At 42.3% G+C, this 22709-nt stretch overlaps 1 protein-coding gene across 1 annotated transcript in view; it reads right to left on the bottom strand.

The window, feature by feature from the left end:
- Window positions 1-22709, bottom strand: part of MAP4K5 (mitogen-activated protein kinase kinase kinase kinase 5) — an 89013-nt gene that overhangs the window by 5690 nt on the left and 60614 nt on the right. Inside the window, exons 16-28 of the mRNA XM_084791356.1 lie at window positions 21914-21956; window positions 21253-21406; window positions 20194-20291; window positions 19641-19682; window positions 18644-18728; window positions 17498-17577; window positions 16920-16980; window positions 13027-13141; window positions 12652-12710; window positions 10582-10685; window positions 10094-10271; window positions 6692-6760; window positions 5049-5141 (exon numbers count right to left, since the gene is read on the bottom strand). Coding sequence (XP_084647482.1) covers window positions 5049-5141; window positions 6692-6760; window positions 10094-10271; window positions 10582-10685; window positions 12652-12710; window positions 13027-13141; window positions 16920-16980; window positions 17498-17577; window positions 18644-18728; window positions 19641-19682; window positions 20194-20291; window positions 21253-21406; window positions 21914-21956 — 1181 coding nt within the window. The remainder of the gene's footprint in view (window positions 1-5048; window positions 5142-6691; window positions 6761-10093; window positions 10272-10581; window positions 10686-12651; window positions 12711-13026; window positions 13142-16919; window positions 16981-17497; window positions 17578-18643; window positions 18729-19640; window positions 19683-20193; window positions 20292-21252; window positions 21407-21913; window positions 21957-22709) is intronic.

The following is a 22709-nucleotide window of genomic DNA, read 5'->3' as shown; positions in this document are numbered from 1 at the left end:
AAGATTTATTTTTATTACTTTTAATCATGTGTATGTGTGCATGTGTGACGGGTGTGCCTGCAGTGTCTGAAGAGACCAGAGGCAAAGGAGTCCCTGGAAATGGAGTTACAGGCGACTGAAAGCAGGAGGGTCACAGCTGAGCTCTTCAACACTGAGCATCATCTCTCTGGCTCCTCCCTAACTGTTTTTTAACAAATGATAATGTAAGGCTTTTCAAATGCTCAGGGCAAAATTCCACTGTCTAGACCATTACTGTTTAACATTTTTGAGACTAAGACGTGTCTAAACTCAAGTAATTTACTCAGACAGTTAAGCAGCCTCCAAAGCTGTCTGTCATGGGCATTCCTCCAACATGGGCTGGCTTCTGATGGGCTGAATACTGGCAACTGGTTTCTCTTCCATATGTCGTATCTTCTATTTTAAGTGATTAAAACAATAAAAACTTGCAGTTGGGTTTTTGGATTTAAAAGAAGTTGTTCAAGTAGTGATCAAGCAAGTAAGTTTTATGTTCATATTTTTCATTATAAAAGTAGTTTAAAAAATAAACCTGTTTTATAACCCGAAATTTAATCACACATTGAATATCATGAACTGAAGTGAATTGCTAAACAAATATCTTAGTATTTTACTGACCATTCTGATAAATAGAATTAGAAAACCACAAATACAAACATAACAGTGGAAAAAGATTGAAAATTACTACTGTCCTTTTGTTTCTGCTAGGGAGCAGGGTTTGTGTATGCCAGACAGGTACAAATACACGACTTTTTCTTTTAAAAGATTTATTTATTTCATGTAAATGAGTGCTCTATTTGCATGTACACCTGCAGGCCTGAAGAAGGCAGCAGATCTCATTATAGATGGTTGTGAGCCACTATGTGGTTGCTGGGAATTGAACTCAGGGCCTCTAGAAGAACAGACAGTGCTCTTAACCTCTGAGCCATCTCTCCAGCCTGAATACATGGTTCTTATTAGAATAATGAGGACATGGCTAATGTGAGAATGCTGGGACGCAATTCAGCCTAATAAAAACAGAAGCATTTGATGATGACAGATGGCATGTGTTTGACTAGCTGTGATAAATGAAGAATCCAGGTACTTGTCTTATTTTTGAGACATAGTTTAAAGGGATCTTTTCTGAGACGATCCTTGCAACCATTTTAAGATTTATTTGAATGAGGTGATGGTGATTTAGGAGGAGAAAACTTCTGTACAACAATAAATATTCTCTGAACACTGACATATATGATGTCAGTGCATCTCAACTAAGACAAAGAGACTCTAGATCGACGCCGTTGTTTGCGGAGTTAAAGTGTCACTGCTCTGGCAGCTGGCTTATCTCTCTAAATGTGAGCTACCTTCACAGGGGACAGGTGGCGGTCACACCAGATGCAAAAAGACACCAAGGACTTGCAGGTGACAAAGTACACCTCAGCCTAGATAGATCCCCAAAACTCAAAGGCTAAAATTCACACTCAATGCCTTCTCTTCTTTTGCTCAGGGCAACCAGCTTGTCTCTAAAACGGGGTGCATTTCCTTGGGAGACAAGTAGCAGCTTAACCTACTCATCAGGTGCCACAGAGCCTAGAGGAGGACATTTAATTTAAAAGGTGGAAGTGTCCATCCCCTATGGAGAGAAGGGATGAGACAAAAACACCTGCAACAATTGTGAAAACCCAGGTACAAGGTGCCTAGGGTATGGATAAACTCCTTGAAAATGGGAGTTTATGTAAGTGTGTAAACCCAGGTACTAATGCCTAGGGTATACATGAGTTTATTTAAGGCTTAATGCCATTTCTTTTGCTCAGGGCAACCAGCTTGTCTCTAAAACGGGGTGTATTTCCTCGGGAGGCAAGTAGCGGCTTAACCTATTCATCAGGTGCCACAGAGCCTAGAGAATGACATTAAGAACTATACAATCTTGTTTTGATTTCAATTAAATAATGATTGTATGGTCTTTGGTAATGGTAATATTATACTTCCTTTTTGAAAGAGGTCAAAATAAAACAGACCTGGATGAAAAGGAGACTGCTCTACTGACTTAAGTCAGTCTATACACGTACATGAATTCAAACTACACTACTAACCTTGATTGTATAATGCTGTGCATCCTGCACACCTCATGTATTTATAGTTTTGGAATTGTATAACGCTTGTGAGAAATTATATAATTTCAGAACAAAAGTACCAGACACTAATGCTGGATCAGACCCGACAGGATTCATCCTCCAGCAAGCTGATAATGCTGACACGCTGCATTCCTCATGTTCCATCCACAAGTGCTTTGGCTGCTGTTCTCAACCAGAACATCTCCCAGGACAGCTTTGGAGAAAGCTCCTGATTCCAATATCCAGCATTTCAGACCGTCCCACACAGGACTTTTATTAAGCCTGAATTCTGCAACATTTAGAGACTGGACCACAAATGCGTCTCAGCTTGTTTAACCATTTTCCTAGTTTTATTTGGGCCCCTGTATAGGTATTATTTGTCCCAAATCAGCCTGAAGAAGCCTTAAAAAAGAGAATGCTGTCCCATTTCCCTTAAAGGGGGGTTGAGAAAGGTTTTTGGGCTATGGATGTTTATCTTCATTGGGAATTGGTTGTATTAATATTTGTTTTATTCAGAAGAGTATGAGGTTTGACTCAGGGGTTTTTCTCTGAGAATATAGAAATATATAGGGATGATAGGACTAAAGGTGGATTATTGAACCTACTCTTCAACTTAAGGCCTTAATTGTTACTCACAAGGCTATTTTTAATTCATTGGTATAGAATATTAGATAGTGATGTAAAATAAGTTTATTTTTAACTCATTGTACTATTCAGTTTTATCATAAGACTATATATCCTAGGTTTAATAGATAAGGTAAAATATTTAGATTAAGTCATCAAAAACCTCAGAGACCTATAGAATATGGCATTTAAAGAAATTTTATTTGTTTTGAGCATTCTTTGAAAATGAGACAGGCTGACTCCTGGCAACACCCATCCTGTCTCAAGGAAGGCAATGAGCATCGAAGAACCTCCTTATGGAGATGGCTTCAGATGTGGCAAACCAGCCACCAGGCAAAAATGTCCTTGTTTTCTGCCACAGACAGAATTCTGCCTGAAATGGGCAAGCTGGGATGCATGTGGAGTTGATGGCCTAGCTCTGCCAATACAGGGTAAGCAAGTCCTCAATAGTCCCTGCTTCACAAACATGTCTGTCAGAAAAGTGGGCCAGAAGGCTGAAGGTGATGCTCCAATGTGTTAAAGAGTTTCAAGTGACTGTTCAGTTAGCAAAGTGGCTCTGCCATTCCCCCCCCCCCACCCCAATTTTTGAAGCTGCTAACCTGCACTTCCTATTTACTCAGCTAATTAATTTTATTCCTTCTCAAGTCTCTGATGGGGTTGAAGACAGCGAAACATTATGAGTATTTAACATAATGATTGTTCTGTGGTTCTTGTGTATGTATATTGTATATTAGTGTAATGCTATAAATGTATAGGTAAAAGGTTTTTTTTTTATTAGACTAAAAAGGGGAATTGTGGAGGAATGCTGAGTAGATTTATCAACCATCAATAAAGTGCTGTTTAGCCAACCAGCTGGGCAGAAGGACAGGAGTGGAAGGCAGGACTTGTTGGGGGGAGGAAGAGCAAGTTCGGCAGTTGAGGGGAGAGATGGTTGACTGGGAAAGAAGACCAAGGGGAGAGATGGCTGGAGGAGCATCTTAGCTCAAATGCTTGGGGTATATGTATTATATAACAGTTTACAGTAGTTTGTTTATCATAGTTTAGGAGTTGATTTGTATTAGTTTAGATCCTGCCCAGCGTTGTGCTAGCAGCTTTAAAGTACGCTTCAGACTCTGTGTCTTTATTTAGCATCTTAGGTTGAACTGATACATTTCTACTGTAACATGAACATAATATCTTTTATTCACTCTGGTTCTAGTCCCCATGGTCCTCATGGACTCTACCACTGAGCTATGTCCTGTGAGCATTACCCTCTGTGCCATAAGAAAATTCTAGTTTAATATAAGAAACTCAGGTTCTAACTAGTTAAAGAGCTTTTTAACTAGTTAGAAACATTTTTAAGAGCCATATAAAGGTAATTATATGATATGCACATATATTTCTTTTATGGTAGAATCATATAATCAATTATCTAAACTATTTGAATCTATAATGTTTTTCTCACACCTTCTACATCCCTGTGAAAATACTGACATACCAGCAATAGAGATGAAAGTGGAATTAATTATAATTCCTTTGTTGTTTGAAACTGGGTCTCAGGATATAGTTTGGCTTGGAACTTGCACTAGGGGCCAAGCTGGCCTCAAAGTCACAGGGAACCACCTGCCTCTAACTCCCAAGTGCCAGGGTTTAAAAGTGTGCACCACCACACGCAACCTTATAAGGCTTTTTAAAACTCATATAATTAATGAGCATTTACTTATTTTTACTTTATGTATATGGGCGCTTTGTCTGCATCTCGTGTGTGCAGGGGCTGCAGAGGCCAGAATAGGAAATTGGATCCCTTGAGACTGAAGCTACAGGAACTTGTGAGCTGCCATGTGGGTGCTTGGAATTGAACCCAGGCCCCCTGCAAGAACAGGCAGTGTTCTTAACCTTGGAGGCATCACTTTGGCTCTAAACTTTCTATTTATGTAGAAACTGATCTAAAACAGTAATCATCAACACACAGGAACTGGGTTCTAGTGACAAAGAATTCCAGTGTACTACACAATGTTCACCTCACTCAGCAGCTTCATGACTTGGGAAGAGTTGGGAAAAGTGTAATTCACTTGGTACAACACTGGGAATATTGAGCATATTTAAAATCCAATACTCAGGGAGCCATGATCAAAGTGAATTACATGTATGAAACTTATAAAACACACAAAAAAAATCAAGATAAAATTGGTTGAAAATTTAGAACCATGTGCTAGTGCATGCAACACTAGCTCTCAGTTCTGAGCTCTGAGCTTGGGATGCTGGTCTACGCATCCCAAAGTGGAGCACGGACAGAGCCCCCGATATCCAAGGTCAGTGATAGAGAAGAAGACTCACCTACAGACTCGATGCGGAAGTCAAAGCTTAGCTCAGAGGCCAGCTTCTTACTTGACTTTAATTTTCCTTGTAGATTCACAATTTTTACAAATTCTTAAAGAAAAAAAAAAAAGTCAAGACTGGAAAAGAAAATTTCCCAAAATAAGTAAACCGTATTTTATATGAGTATCAAATAATATTCCTAATAAAGTTCAAAGATTTATCTTGATTTGGGTATGGTCAGTGAAAAATCATCATTGATATGTTTTAAAAGACAATTACAGCATCCTTTTTTAGTGAGACTTTGCTATTTTAAAATTATGTAGCACATACTGAACATCAGCATCTTCATTTTTAAGAAGTGGCTACTTTGATGCTCAAATATTTAGTTGTGATCTTTTCCCTCACAAATCCCCCTGTATTGGATAAGTAGTTCTTGAGCAATTCTCAACTCTGTCAGTCTGTCGGGCACATGGGGCCAGACGCTGTACTCCCACGCTCTGGGCTGGGGTCAAGCAAACACAGCCTCTTTCCCTCTGGTGCCTCTGACTTCTCATTTCCTCACAGTAGCTCAAGGAGACTGTAAAAAAGTACTCTTTGCTTTTCAGCTGCCCACTCCCATGAACTGAGATTACAAGCTTGTCTCCACTGCTGTCTACCAAAGCCAACCTATAAGCCACAGAGCTGGGAACATAGTTCCCAAAACTGCTTCTTTAGAAACGGAAATGGGTTTAGTCAGGAAGCAGGGAGTCTTGTTAATCAGTGTGTTCTTAAAACTGTGTTACAGTAGATGACAAAGATGAAGGCTAAGCTTGAGATCTTTGCTTGATGAGTCACCAATGTGGAGGGTTAGCAAGAAAGCCTCAGGCCTCTTGAATTCTTGTTATGCTTATTTGGTTAATAACAAAATTTGCATCAATTAGGATTAAACAACTTTTGATGCAGTTTCCTTATAGATAACGTTGTAACACTCCCACATTACTGGCATTTAGTGTCAAGTCCCTACCCAAGGGATGGCACTGAGTGAGGCCCAGCAGGCTTCGCTTTACTCTGCTGTGTTACTAGATGGAAACAGACTAATTACAGAAAATAGAGCCACGTTTCAAATTGAATCCCGACTGGGGACGGACAGTCCATCCTGTAGTACCCACTGCAGGATGGTTAGATGGGTTTTAGGAACCAGAGTGTCTCATCTGCAGAATCAAAGCAACACTGAAGCTAAGCTGTTTTTCCCTGCCTCCCCTGCTTACGCTGCAACATGCTCCCATGAACTTCTCTCCTGAAGAAGAGGTCATGGGCGGCAGGTGGAGGCGCCAGAGGCCTGAGTACGTTGGAACTGACACGCCTCCCAAAGTTCATGTTCAGTGATCCTAGGACCACAGTTTCCTGTGACCTTCTACTCTCATAGTTACAGCAAGAGGGAAGAGGTGACACAGATGTTCCCTAAGATGTGGGGCAGCGCTAATGTCCCCATACAAGTCAGGTGTAAAATGAAAAGATGGCACCAAGAGACAGAAACTCAGCCCCCTGCTGCAGTGACTTTAGCTGCTTAGTCATTACAAGCAGGTCGCATAGAGAGGAAGAGCTTGAGTGACAGATTCATCTTCACTAAACAGGCTGTTTATCAGGTAGTACACTCAAGACAAACCTTAAGTAATACTCACTGTCTAAACACACCAAAACAGTATCTCTCTCCAGCTGCGTCACGTGAATGGAATCCAGCTGCTGGCTGCCTAAGTGGGGAAAGGTAACAGTTAACAGCAGAGTCAGAACCTAGGGGTGATGACTCTTTGAAATACGGTGAGAACTGCACTTTGCCATGCTATCTCTGAGAAGAAGTATGCCTCTCAGCCTAGGCAACACATGTAATTTTTCTCAGCTAATCTATGTTCACACACTCACTCAACAAACACCAAGGAGTGACCCCTGAGGGCGGCTACCCTTGCAGTCAAGGACCATGCAATAATGAACCCGAATCTGCAAAGGAAGGGCTCCTAGAACAGAGCTCATTCCAATGCCACGGTTTTGCCAGCTGAAGGCTCTTGGCTCAACAACAAACATAGTTGAGAGATGGATTAACAATTACTTGTGAAAACGAAGCCTAATGAGGACAGAGGCTGGACTGAAAGGGTGCCTTACCCACGTGCGTGGGCGAGCTGATGATGACCTCAGAGGCCCGAGGCTGTCAGGAGGTAATATTGGTCTGTTTTAATTTTAGGTGGGACAATGTCAAAGGTGGACATAATATGACACTTATGGCATTAGAACATAATAAAGTCTCAAAAGCCAACTCAAAGTCTGAGATTCGAAGGAGCATTCAACAAATCTCTAGCCAAGAGACGTGACCTCCCACATACCACCCAGAAGAGAGGTTGTATATTGCCACTGGGTAACTGTGCAACAATCTCTGATGCTATGCCAACCAGCAAACAAACTGCTGGGCTATGGGATAGAAATCATTTGGGGTTTTGTTGTTGTTATTTTCAATTCTTTTTGAGATAGGGTTTCATTATGTTGCACTGCCTGCTTGAGTTAAAGGCCAGCGCCACCACACCCAGCCTGATCATGTTTTAACAAACTGATCCATACTCAGTTCTTGAGTGGTACTTGCCTAGCCAGGAACCATTTCTATTTAGGCTGCTTACTCTGGTGAAAGGAATGCTACTTCACACGCCTTTCCGTTAGCTTCGTAAGGGGCACACACCTAGCTGCAGAAGCCATTAAGCTGCAGAGAAAGGTGAGGTACGGGTACAATGGCTTTCTTATTTTTCCTTCACTTTGGCTTGGTCCACACACAGGGAGTTCACAGTTCTGGGCATGCCAGCTTGGTAAATTTTCAGTAATTCTGTGAGCCACAGAACGTTAGGCGGGTTGTTGGAGACTGAGTGTGGCGGTAGTGTTACTCTTAAGGTAGCCACTACAAATGTCTACAATAAGATGTCGCAGACCACCTCTGGGTCACACTGATTGTTCTCTGTGATGCGTGGGATAACACAATCCTTGGGCATGCTAGCTGCAGACACTACAACTGAGCTACACCCTAGTCTTATTCTGAAAGTGACGTTAATGTGGGGTCAGTGTTAGCTTAATGTATGTTATCAATAAAGCCACGAAGCATCAAATGCAATACTTCTACCACATTTCCTCACAATTCAGGGAAGACTGTAACCGTAGTCTGTAATAAAAGTGCCACAGGCAAAGTTTCCTTGAATTCTGTTTAAAAGTGGCCTAATAAACCAGATTTTTACAAAATAACACACCAGCATGATTAATGGGAAAATTAGGATTCCCTCTCTTCTCATCTATCCCATAGGTTTAAAAAATGAATTCTTCAAAATCCTCTCTGATAGCGCTTTTGAAACAGACATTTAGTTGTTGTTAACTAGCTACCCTGTGGAGCTAGAGCATCAGAACTCCTGCCCAAGCACAGCCTCCGACTGTCTGACACCTTTTCTCACCCTCACCCGCACTGCGGCAGTCAGTCTTCCTGGGGAGCCTCATCTTACTTGACTTGCAAGGCTCACTGCTTTTGGTGCCCGCCCCGCAGGTGAGAGCACGCGGCCCCTGAACTCTGACGGTCACTTAGCATGTTACCCGTATTCCAGTTAGCTCCACTCTTCTCCCCCTCTACTGAGGTCCCTGTGTGCATCCAGGGTGGCCTGGCTAATTATCCCCATCTTTGCCTCCTGCGTGCCAACACACCTAACACACGGTCACATGTTTTTAATGGTTGAGCAATGCTCCCCAGTGTAACCGTGCCATATTTTCTTTACCTGTCCATCTGCTGAAATCAGTCTAGGGTGATCTGCTCCTACCTGTGTTATTGTGGAGAATGCTGTAATAAACATGTGTGTGCAGCTCTCTTTGCAGCATACTGATTTTATTTTCTCTGGGAAAGAGACAGTGACCCAATAGTGAAACTGCTGTGTGACAGAGCGGTTCTATTTCTAGCTCTCTGAAAAGCCCCCAGGCTGTCTTCCATAATGGATCTATAACTGAGTCCCATGGCCAGCTCCTCTCTCATCCTCACCAGGGTTTGCTGTGCGGACAGGCATGAGATGATGTCTCGCCACAGCACTGATGACTTGCTTTCCCTGTTGGTTGGTGGCACTGGGTATTGTTTTCCTTTGAAAATTTTATTTTTGACTGATTTTTCCAAACTTAAACTGTGAGAAAAACTTCCCTGTCCTTCCAGAACTTTCTCCGAGACATGTGATCAACTCCTACATTAGCCAGCCAATCACAGAAAGAACAATGAATATTCTGATGGAAAAAAGTGTTAAGGCCATGTCTGAAGAGCATGCCCACCGAGTGTAAGGGTGGGTGGGTGGGTGGGGGTGTAGACAGGAGAAAGACAATAGGGAACTTTCTTAGCTTGAGATGCTAATAAAAATTTAAGAATATATTACAAAACATAACTAATTATTTATTTAGTAAGCCCAAAGATGAATTGGTAATGACTCAGACTTGAAATAAAAAACAAAACAAAACAAAACAACACAACTGTGTTTTGTGTATGATGTGTATAAGTGTTTGCCTGTATGTGTCTGTGCACCACACGCACTGTTTGGTGTCCACAGAAGCCAGAAGAGAGCATTAGATTCCCTGGAACTGGAGTTACAGAAGTCTGTAAGCCATCTTGTGGATTAAGCCCGGGTCCTCTGCAAGAGCAGTCAGAACTAGCTTTCTGGTCTGCCAACAATTCAGACTTTTAAATGTCAAGAATATTTAAAACTTCTCTAGTAAAATTAATTTGTATAAGACTTCCTTGGACAAGGGGCTATGAGATATTTGCTGTCAAATCTGACAGCCCGAGTTCAATTCCTAAACCCACATAACAGAAGAAGAGAAAGAACTGACTCCCACAGGTATGTGTACCACCCATAAATAAAAAGAGTAAAGTTCTTGGACAAACAGAGATGACAAACTATATGTAGATAATTTCTTGGGCTTCCTTGGAAAATGATACTTATATTTTTACTTAGGAGTCCACAATGGTTTGGCGTAAGTCTCTGCCTCTGATATAGGTAAAAGCATGAATATAACATAAAGTGAAAAATACTCACCTGCACCGATTTCTGTGAACCAGGAAGATGCAGAATTCAAGTTGATTGTCTCAAACTGAACTACCTGGTTTGAGTCCGCGCCTTTGCTGATGGCTACACAAACCATGGGGTACTCCTGCTCTGGTATCACCAGCATCTCAAAAACATTCAATGGACTTGGTAGAGGAAAATCAAAATGCTGCAACAAACAAGATAGCTATAGCAATCTCCGTTCATAACATGTTGTGTGAAGTCAGCTGAAAGGCAGGTTCTATAAAAGCTCGCTTCTCTGTGACAATGAGCAAGTGTGCCATTCAGAGAAACTTAGAGGACTGGCCACATTAATGTCTGTGGTTAGGAGGGTTCCGGAAGCTTATTAAGTAACAGGAAGTTACAGAGAAGATATTACTAAGAACATAAGACATCACACACACTCTCGAGGGGCTGTCCCTACGCAGCAGCAATTACAGTTTTAGCCTGTTGTAGTTATGTACGAAAGCCACACGTACCTTTATCAACATGAATTTCTGCATCGGTTCATACCACTGAAGAAGAACAATCCCAGACTGCAACGCTCCGCAGAGGTACTTATGTCCCGTGTAAGGGTTTCTAACTGAAAACAAAGAAAGAAATAAAAACCCTAGCTACATACACATCACTGAATTCTTTTGTGAGAAAATATGATTAATTTAGCTAAAAGTGACAACTGAACTACATTCACCTAAAAGCCGAGTGACTCTTCTTTTGAGACAGGGTCTCACTGTGTAGCCCTGGCAGGCCTGGAACTCGCTCTGTGGGCCAGTCTGGCTTTGAACTCACAGACTCCCCCTGCTTCTGCCTCCCGAGTGGTGGGATTACAGATGCGCACCATTTCACGCAGCTCAACTTATTTATTTACTTCTTAATGAAGGTAGTTGCTGGTGTAGGCAAACCTCAGTAGCATGTAATGTGAATCAACACCGCAACACAGATGAAGAAGAAGAAGAAACTCTTTGAAGGACTATTTTCAGTTGACAAACTACTGTCTTAACCAGAGTGACGAGAGGGAATGGAAAATAATGTTTTCATTTAAACAGAAAATACTAATCAGAGATCACATGTATTTATTTCTAAATACGCTTAATCTGCTGGTTCCTTAGCCACAGGGAATTGTTAATGAGATCCATAGCTCTAAAACATGCAAGTTACTCTGTAACTCCCACGCTGCTTCTAAATAAATGGAAAGAATAAACCTTACAGGTCTGCGGCAACTGCAAGTGTTACATAACGTCCACATGCCAGAGCAGCTTAGGGACAATGAAGATAATTTATCGCATTTATCACGTATACATGTATTAATTCATCTTGCTGGAACACCCTTGATTCAAATCTACAAAAACTCCTATCGGTCTGTCTCTTTCACCCACAGCACAGGACAGTTAGGTGAGCAGGGTCTTGCTCTAAGTGCTGCACAACTGCATCAAGTCTTTAGACTGCAGGCTTCTGCACCTTCCTGAGCCAGACCATAGTGTGAGGAGAGACTCGCGAGGCCCCCAGGAAGCTGAAATCTGTCACTAGAACGTCTCAGTCAGCGAAGGCTCAATATATATACTCATATAGGCTCATAATATATTAGGTTTATTATGGTGGTTCCACAGATTAAATCACTTGGTGACATGTCGGTGTGTGGAAGTACAATGGTTAAATCACCGAGTGACAGATGCACCATGACGTGACACATGACTGTAGCCAGAGCACATTGTGATTGAGTGTTTTGTTGTACAGAATATCTTTTCATGAAGATATGTACGCTCATTGGTCAGGCAACCAACCAAGTCCTGGAAGTTAGAAGTCCGAGATCAGAAAAGACTGGACCCGGCGCTGATTCCAGGTTTCATCACTCCCTCCTGAAAGTCGGTGTCAAGAATAATTTAGGGTAAGTGAGATGGTTTTAAGGAATGTGCCTCGGCTTCACGCCCACCCTGTAACACTCCTCTTCTGACAAGTGCCTGCTAAGCCTTTAGAGCGCCATGCTTGGACCTCACATCAGGCCTAACATCTAACAATGTAATTTAGGGTGGAGCCAGCAGCACCAGATCATTTTAGTAGGAGGAGCTGGTCATGCCTGGAAGACCAACTGTATGACTTGGTGGGGCTTTGGTATTTGTAGTAGCAGCCAGTCATCAGAGGGGCTGGAAACTAGCCTTGTGGATAGTCTCACATCATTGCCATGGAGCCTCAGTAAGAACTCTGAATGCTTGGACCAACACCTGACTGGCAATGCTGTGTGAACTGCTGTGGCACTGCGCCTGGCAGTCCTGTGTGCGCTGCCTCACGCTCTTCTTCACACTGCTGATTTTAACCTGGGTCACACCTATCAGTGAGCTCTGTGAGTCCTCATAGCCATTTCTGTACCCGGGGGAAGTTTGGGGTTAAGACTGACAGGAGACGGGAGGATAGTTTGTGTGGGTGATGCTGTTCCACAGCTGGTTAAGTTCTTATATTGACTTTTCTTCTTATTTATACTATGAGACTCTTCAAGTAATTTTAAAGACAGCAGAAGTTTTAAGCCTCTCGCTTGAGCAGCAGCACTGACTCACCTATGCAGCATCTGTGGCAGCCTTTCGTGTCGGGGATCTTTGTGGTTAAGGCAAACTTTCTGAAAACAGAAGACAACATGAACTCTCTCTACTGTGGCCTCCATATGGGGCGCACAGAGCAGCTGTACCAGAACCAAACAGGAAGAGGCTTAAAAAACCACCCTGGACTCTGACTTTAGACTATGATCTTACAGGATAAAGAACTCATTTTAAAACTCCCACAAATCATTTTTCATGCAGGAAACATGAGTTTTCTGCAGTTTGGAGGACATATAAATTAAGAAAAGGAAGTTATTTCACTAGACAAGGAACACTGGCAGCTTAAAAATAGACAGATAGCCTCACCCCCAGTAGTATCAAAACGGTATGTTGTACCTTGGCAGGATGCGGTCAGGAAATCTATGAGTTTGGATATGGGCAGCTAATCCTGGTTTTTTGGCTTGTTCAAACAAAGCAATAAGATTGTGAGAGTAGAGCTGAAAGGTTTTTCCTGTAAAAGAGAAAGAAGTTGCTTTTACTAGAATAAATTTCAATAGAAAACGACAATTTTCAAGTAAAAGAAAATGCAATTAGCTGGGCACAGTGATGCATACTTTTAGTCTCAAGAACCAGAAGGCAGAAGCAGGCAGATCTCTCTGAGTTCAAGGCCAGCCTGGTCTACAGAGTGAGTTCCAGGACAGACAGGGCTACATAGTGAGACCCTGACTCAAAAAAAAAAAAAAAAAAAAAGAGTTACCTTCTAAAGTGACGAGTCCAGTAATGTTCAAGGAGCAAGCAAAACAGAAAAACATGCAAAACACAACAAACAGACCTGGTTAATATTATTTTGAAGGTAATGTGCAAAGTTGTTTTTAAGCAAGTAGATAATTCTATTTAGAAATATTCTGACAAATAGGTGATCTGGGAAGAATAAATGTAAACCTGTTTTGCTAGTGGAGAAAGAGAAATTGTTAAACACAGTGTACACATTTGTTACAAACAGTTACAAGAATACACAAAACAGAAATCCTGTAATATTGTGATTATCTCTTTGGGACAGATGTGTCTATCTATCAGCAATTTATTCAATAACTTCCAACTAAAATTGATTGTGAATAAATTTTTAAATGCAGAGGTTACAATAACAGGAATGGTGAAATAAGCCCTAGTACAGTGATAAATTGAGTTGTAATTCATACATGTCAAATTGTAGCTATGTTTAGCAGGGGGTACACACAAACATCATCTGACTCCTCATAAATGGTGACAGAGTGACAACATGAGCCTTTCACCAGCAGAAACACACACAGAGGTATTCTATCCTCACAAGAGTTTCTGTGTTTTCTCAGAAGAGAACCGTTGGCCAAACAGGGCATCTTTCGTTTCTCTCCACCTCTCTCCATGCACTTGGACTTGCTTTGATGCTTATTCTGTTTCTGTTTTAGGAGTAATTCTAACTGCACTACAGAAACGAACTAATCATAAACTGTTCCCTGCCATCCCATGTTATTTCAAGAAAACATAAGGTGTACTATGTGTAATTCTAAAGCTATGGCTGAAGACAGCCATGTCTAATGATAAAAATAGTGAGTGTTACAGAGAAGCTATTCTCTGGGCAAAATTCAGAACCACTGCACAGCTATGCAGTGTGAGGGCCTGGGGGACTGAGCAGCCAGGCTGGAGAGGCCATGGAAGCTTCGACAATGGTTGTAGGAGCCATGGGCTCATGGAGGTAAAGTGGGAGACAAGGAGTAGATCCCCTTCATCAAGATGGACTACTGCCTGGTCAAGGGCATGAAGGTGAAATCCCTAGAGGGCAATCTGCCTGTTCTCCCTGCCATCAAGGTATCTGCAATCATTGACCTTTCCTGGATTATACCTAAAGGATTAGGTTCCAAAGATCATGTCAGCGCAGAAGTGACTCAGGACTGTGGGCCAGCTTCAAGGCTTTTGTTGCTACTGGAGCCGACAATGATCACACTAGTCTTGGTGGTAAGTGCTCCAGGAGGTGGCCACTGCCATCTGGGGGGCCATCATCTTGGCCAAGCTTTCACATTGTCCCTGTCCAGAGACCACTGGGGGGGGGGGGGGAACAGGCAAACCCCACACCATCCCAAGCAAGGTGATAGGCCACTGTGGCTCTGTGCTAGTGTGTCTCATCCCTGCTCCCAAAGGCACTGGCATCATCTCTGCTCTTGTGCCCACGATGCTGCTGCTGCTACACATCAGCCAGGGGCTGTACTGCTACCCTGGGCAACTTCACCTTTGATGTCATCTGCAAGACCCACAACCTGGCCCCAGACCTGGAAAGAGACTATGTTCACCAAGTCTCCCTTTTCAGGAATTCACTATCTGTGAAAATGCATACCCTGGTCTGGTTCAGAGGACCTAGGCTCCAGTTGTGGCTACCATATAAGGGATTTTATGTTAAAAGCAAAAACCACCCCCCACCAAAACAAAACAAAACAAAACAAAACAAAAAAACAAAGCAAAAAAACCCACCAAAAACCAAAAACAGACAAACAAACAAACAAACAAAAAAACTGAAGTGAAATAAGTCTAGTAAAAAAAAATTCAGAAGTCACTCAAATAGAATTGGGTTTGTTTCTTTTCACAAGAGAAATATATAAGTATTTGCTAAATGAAATAAAGAACGACAGGCTAATCATAATTAAAAACAGGGAGCTAAGTACTTTTTAGATCTGTGGGTCATGACCCCTTCGGGGGATGGAACAACCTTTTCACAGGGGCCGCCTAAGACCATGGGAAAACATAATGTTTTCATTATGACTATAACAGTGGCAAAATTACAGTGATGATGTAGCAACAAAAATAATTTTATAGTCGGGGGTCACCACAACAGGAGACACTGTATTAAAGGGTCACGGGCACTAGGAAGGTTGAGAACCGCTATTCTACAGGATCCCTGCTTCTTACAAGCCATTTATACATAAAGGCTGATTTTTCATAAATATTATTATTAACTCAAATACAGATTCCTGAAGAATCTCCACTGGGGAGAAACAGCAATTAGATATCTTGCACTACAAATGAAATCAACCAGCCTCCAGGTAGCTAGGTAAGTCTACTGGGTAAGAAAATATTGTTTGGAGGGTGTGGTGGCTGGCACAGGAATGGCTCCCAAAGGCTCATCTACTGAAGGCTGAGTCAGTAGGGAGTGGTGCTATTAGACCGGATTAGAAGGATGAGGGGGCATGGCCATGCTGGAAGCGCTTTAGTGGGGGTGGCTCTCAGCTCCTGCTTCGGTGCTGTGCGCTGCCATGCCCCTGCTGTGATGATGATGATGATGGACTAAGCAAGACTCCAATTAAACGCTTTCTCTTTATAAGAGCTGTTTTGGTCATAGTGTCTCTACACAGCAATAGAACAGTGACTAAGACAGTGGGTAAGAACTACAAGAAAAATGTCTAAAGATATGGTAACTTATCCAATCCTTTCGTTATCACCAGCTACCAAAAAACCCCTGACAGCGCTTAAACCTTTAGATAAGCTGTGTGTGTGGGTATGGCTGCCGATCCATGTACAGCGTAGGCCAGAGCTCAACACGGAATGCTGTTCCTTAGTCAATGTCTCTCTTGTTTAGGAGATAGCTTCTCTCCCTGGTCTGGAACTCACCTACCAGGCTAGGTTGTTGGCTACGAAGCCCAAGGAGCCTCCTCCCTCTGCCTCACTAGTACTGTAATCACCTATGTGCAGCACACCTGCTTTTTACATGAATGCTGAGGAGAGAACTCAGGTCCTCATGCTTGTTGGAAAATACTGTACAGACTGAGCTATCTATCTTGCCAGACCCCTAGATGAGAAGACTGTAAAGCATCAGGTTAAGGTCATATTGGTCCAGAACAGCATTTACTTAGCACTTTGGGCTGTTATTTTAACCCTCACAACAACCTCTGTGAGACTTTTGTTGTTCTGTTTTTAATGCCACTGTCCTGTTTTGACAATTAATAAAGTGAGGCTAAGAGTGGATGGTTTGCTGGAGTTCATGGAGAAAGGAGGTGGTGTGACCTTCTGCCTCTTCCCATTGCACTGCTAATGCCCAAAGGGAAGCAGGGTGCAGGCAGCAGAGGCGGAAGCTGTGAAAGGCAACGGGCTCGGAGATCAGCTCCCTGTTCCCTCCCTCAGGATTCGGATGCAGGGGAAGGGATGCGGGAAATGCAGCCTTCGCAGAAGACAGGGTCCTCTCTCAAACTGCAAATGGTGTCGTCATACAGTATACACTGAAATTACATTTCTCTGCCTGCCTATGTTTTCACAATCATGCGTACCTGATAATGACATGAGCGTATTGTTGATGACGTAGAGCCACGTACATTTCCGAGGAAACAGCTGAGGAGGAGAAGAAAGAAGACGACTATGACAGCATGGCGTCCATTCTCTCCTCTTACCCTGCCCCCACACCCCGGCAAGTCAAGGGCTGCTGCGGGGACATGATGGCAGAGCGTGCGCTTGGTCCCCAGCACCAAGCAAAACAAAACAAATGGCACTATAAAATACTTTCTTTGGGAAAATTACCAAAACTTTAAGAGAAAAAAGAAACCTTTCACCATGAACACGAAGACAGTGCCATGTCACCCCCCTTTGAGACCTCGACTCGGTGTATCTCTTGAATTGCATCTTCCTCAATGCCCACTCACACCCCAGCCTAAGCTATGAGCATAAACCCTTTTGCTCCTAAATCTTTCAGGGTGTATTTTTTTTTTAAAGCAAGTTTTATGCAACCATAATATGGTTTTTATTAAACCATAAAAATTAAGATTAGAACACATACAAATAGATTCAAAATTATGATACTTCTTTTATTCAATTTGTTCAAACTAATTCTTTAAGTTAAAATTCTTATTACCTGTTCCATAGTTGCTTCATGTAGCTCATTGAGATTCAATGTGTAAATACCATCTTCAGTTCCAAAAATGATGTACTGATCTGTAATAGCAAGTTACCGAGTTTATTATCATTTTCTGAAATTGCTCACTCAGATAAGAGCTATACGCAGTGAGGACACAGCATTAGTCAGCCACACGTTCACCGAGCACAATCATTTTCTAACATTCATGTCACCATGTCTCTTTCCCATGTTATAAACAGTTAATCTAAACTGTGTAAGACTTCACTACCAGTTCTGCCTTTCAACTGAACTTCAAACTGCTGTTGTGGTGGTGCACATGTGCAGGACACTGCAAATGCTCAAATACACACGGGAAACCCTGACACACACAGATGACAAATACGTCTCTTGTCTAGATGTTGGTTTCTGAATACTATTACCACTAAAAAGAACCAGAGACTCTAGGGTAAAAGACTGATACCGATTCTGAGGAAGGAAGGTAAGGGACTGTCCCCACACTGAAGGACACAGGCACCACCACTGCCCATAAATCCTGGGAAAATGTAAGTGCCACGATGAGTCACAGTGATAGGTCCAGGTGACTCACGGGGCCAAACGGAGTAAGCTGACAGGGAACTTTGAACTGAATGCCAAGACGGCAGGAACCAAAATAAGTGGAGTGAAATATAAGTAAGTTTCCTGATTTTGTTTTGAGCCCTCGTCTCAGTATATCGGACTGGTCTTGAACTGCACCCTCCTCATGTCTATTCACAGCCTACAGCTAAGCTATGAACACAAAACCCTTTCACTCCTAAATATTTCAGTGCGCAGTTTTTAAAGCTAGTTTTATACAACTACAGAGCACTGAGACTGAAATAGACACCCACTGCTGTAGACCCTGATGGCTGGTTACAAACTGCCTCATCCTTACAAACTGGGAACACGACAGTTGTGTTATTTCTTTAGCATCTTTACAGCAGTTCCTATAACCTGTTCAGTTAATGCCCTTGAACCAAAGCCTACCAGCTTAACTTGTCATAGGGTCCTCTGCACTACAGTATCTTTGGGTAAATCTAAAGTTAACAACTTCAGTTCACTAATTATAAAGACCTTCCCTACAGTAAACACTTTATAGGAGGATTATATACAATTCAGAAATTGTACCTTTTGTATCAGGGTGTATCCAGGAAGTTGCACAATTAATTTTCAAAGGGCAGCCATCAAAAACTTTGGAAAAACATGCTCCCATCTTGTTTATAAAGAAAGAAATATGGATTATCTTATTATGTAAGTTTAATATTTCTAGCAATCATGCAACGTCAAACTCTTTGAAGAAGTTTGGAGAAATACAGAAATACAGATTTTTAACAAAGTTAAACCTTTTCTACCAAGAGTCATGGTCTGACACTTTTTAGGGTCAAAGTATCAAATATACCAAACATCTACGTATTGAACAGGCTGCAGGAACTTTAAGTTATTTCTTCAGGACTAACACTATTAAAGTGATAATATTTCATTTTCTCCATCATCACTGCCGTGTAGCTCTCAAGTACATGCAACAGACAAGAAAACCGAGTTTGTATTCTAGACATCGACTGAATCACTGAGTACAAATCATAACCCTGTTCACATGGTTGGCAGCACCACCTCACAGTACAGAGAAGGGTTAACCTGAGCTTCCTATTGTTTTCTCACTGTGCATAGCTCAAGGGTGCGGACGGCTTCAGGGGAGAAAGACAGTTACCACACAGGCAGGAAGGCCCAGAAGTAATATCACACTAAAATTAAGCTGGTGTCTAGATGCTTAGCTGAGAACCCACGGCCGGAATCTATGAGTTCTCCATTTTGTTTCTCTTTTTGTTTTTTCTTTTCTCCTGTTTCTTTTTTTTTCTTTTGGTATCTGATTGCTCAGGTGTGGCCTGGAACTCACTGTGTGGGCCAGGCCAGACCCATGATCTTCTTGCCTTAGTCTACAGAGTATTAAGATTATTTAGACACCTACTCTTACATCCACTGTGATCTGACCACAGTACATTTGTATCTACCCACCAACTTTATATTTACAGTATTTTTTCTTTTAGTGGCCCAATGTACTTAACAGAAAATCTACTGCTTCTAAAGATAAAAAATCAGCACATGGACACATAAAAATAGTCCTCACCAGCACTTTTGGGGTCGGTGGAAGGCCATTGATGGTTGGTCTCTGTGGAAAAAAAAGTAGTTTTTAATACTGTGAGAAACCCTAGATTTAAAAACAAAACTTGAGCCCTTTATTAGTTCAGGTATTATATACTTGTTTTGAAATTATTTTTATTTTATGCATATAGGTATTTTGCCTGTATGTATGTATGTATGCATGTATGTATAACATGCGTGTATCTGGTGCCCATGGAGGACAGAAGAGTGTGCCAGGCCCCCTGGGACTGAAGTTACGGAAGTGCAAGAGCTATCACGTGGCTAAGGGAATTGAACCCTGGCCCTCTGGAAGAGTAGCCAGTGCTCTCAACTGCTGAACTATCTCCCTATACACATAAAGGGAACAGACCTGACCCCAGACCTCTGAGCTCTCGCGGTGCCTCTGCTCCGGCCCCTGGTAAGCTGGGCAACAGCCCACGGTGCCATGCTCTACTCTAGTTACTTGAGTTCCTATCCTCGCGTCCTTTCTATGAAAACCCCCTCAGACACAGCCAGTGCCGAACGCCTGCGGTACTCACAGGGAAGTCCCGCTTGTCCTTTTTTCGTGGTAGCTGCGGAGCTTGTGCTGATCCCTCTGTATTTTCGCTGATCAATTTTGAAATACCATCACCATTTCCTAAGGAAACCATGATTAAAAGTTGCATGAGCACACAAAGAAGACCATTCTCTGAAAAATAACTTTGTCTGCTCCATTATTTCCTTTCCTCTTGTGTGTGTGTGCGGGAGCACATCTCTGTTGGGTGAGTTAACTCGTCTTCGGCTTTGTCCTCTAGACGCTTAGGTTGTCCTGCATCCTTGTCGGTTGTGCTCTTAAGTTATGACACACATATTATGAGCGCGGATAAAATCTAGCCTGCACAGTGATGCGCACAAGGCCTTTCCCAAAAGAATTTCAATCTTCACTTGCAGTCCTATCTTCTCTTTAAGGTGTGTCCTCTTACAGCACACTAGACTGCTTCAAACCCGACCCAGACGCTTCTGTGCTGGTAGGAAGCCCTAAGCACAGGCTCTCCCTGCAGCAAGCTCAGCAAGCCCTTCACCACCTCCATTCTCTGCCCTCACCTCCCTCAGAAACGCCAGGGCTCCGCTCAAACAGTTACTGTTTTGGTAAACATCACATTAATTTTCTTTTCCTCTCTCCATCGTGCTATTTTTTTTTTAAATAATTACAGAGACCTGTCTGATTATGTCGTTTGGGCTGCTCTCTGCCCCTGGAGTACTGGGATAACAGACAAGCATCACCAGGCTCAGCCATCTTTTATAACGTATATGTTTAACAGGTATGACTTCTGTCATAGCCTCTAACCTCCTAGAGGGCGGAAATGAGGGTTTTTTCTCTGGATCCTATAATATTTACTAAGGGATTGAATAAGATTGAAATGGTCTGAATCTTTTATATCCCATTTGTGTATAATTAAAACACAGAAACAAAGGTTTGAACTGCAAAAGGACTGACTAAAGAAAAGAGATATTCTTAAACCCAGGAAGAGAATGGCTTTCCATCCCATCTGCCTGACTCATTCAGACCGCGGAATCTAGCTGTGCACTCCCCCGGGCCGCTGGCATGCTGGTCGTACCTATAGCAGATGCCTCTGGTACAGGAACACAGCTTGGGCTACTCTGTCTTCTGAGAACCTGAGGTGCTCTAGTCTCTGGATCAGGGCAACGTTTGATGGTTGATGATTTTTCTTCATCTGGGAGGCTGTCCTCAGGGTAACTGTTTATCCGTGGCTAATGACAAGAGGATAACAAAGCACTCTTTGAAGGGCCATAGTAATCTTCAGCAAAGTATTGCAGTGAGTCACTGCCCCACACAACTATGAACTTACATGTGGATTTTAAAATGAGTCCCAACCCCAAATCATAAAACTTTTATAACCAATAAAATTATGTAAGCAGATGCCAAGTATTTAACGAGCAGAAACTGACAAAGACTTAATGAAAAATGATTCGACTGAAATGTCAAATTAGGCTAATAAATAACTTTATATCCCCCCATGATAAATGAACTTTATATCTCCCCTATGTAGTCGAATACTTTCCAAAGAGCAAAAACTTCTTTCTTTCTGGCATCTATTGAAGTACATTGTTTCACATAAAATCTTTGCTATGTACTTTCTATCTCTACCGTCTAAAAAAAATAATCAACTTAAAAATGTGAACAAAGCCAGTGAAGTTATTTTCAAAATTTAATTATGGAAAGAAGGATTTATTGTTCACAACCCTTCAGCAGCTCACCTTAGGAGGCAGGGGAGGTGGTACTGCACGCTTGGAGGTGGATCTAACCAAAGAGAGAAACTTGACTTAGACGGTCACACAAGGCTTTAACATAGACGACACTATCACACATGCACTGAAATGTTTACACACAGAGGCTCTGAGAAACAAACAGATCATCATGGAGACCTAAGACCTCACAGTCCGCACAGCTATGAAAGACTGTGCAGTGGCACAAAGTCTTCTGCAGTTACATTTTGTTGCACTTAATGTGTAATTCAAGTTGGATTAAGCTTAGGAGAGAAAGATAAATTCAGGCTGTGGGTGCAGCTCGGGGGCAGAGCACATGGTTAGGATGGACATGGCTCTGGCTTTGTTTCCCAGCAACAAAAGAAACAAACAAGCCCTCCGGTTTCCTGGAGCCTGTGGAGACCTGCTTGGAACAGGACTTTGGAAAGGCAAGTGTGTGTCTGAAAGGTGATGGTGCAAGCCACTTTGCTGGAAATGAGGGAACATACAGATTTTTTTTTTTTTTAAAAAAGACAGGGTTCTTCTGTGTAGCCTTGGCTGTCCTGGACTAACTCTGTAGACCAGGCTGGCCTTGAACTCACGGCGATCCGCCTGCCTCTGCCTCCCAACTGCTGGGATTAAAGATGTGCGCCACCATGTCTGGCTTTCATAAAGACTTTTTAAACCAGAGGTGTTGATGCTTGAGATGAAATGAACTTTTACTTTATCCAGAGATGTGCTCATATGTGTAAAACAAAGAGCAATGCAGGGCGGCCTGGTGGCAAACCAACAAAACCTGGGTGGCCTG

This window comes from Acomys minous, assembly GCF_964271855.1.
Source record: "Acomys minous genome assembly, chromosome: 8".
NCBI classification, from domain to species: domain Eukaryota; kingdom Metazoa; phylum Chordata; class Mammalia; order Rodentia; family Muridae; genus Acomys; species Acomys minous.
The sequence above is the reverse complement of the archived record's forward strand: the minus strand, read 5'-3'. Positions and strand labels throughout refer to the sequence as shown.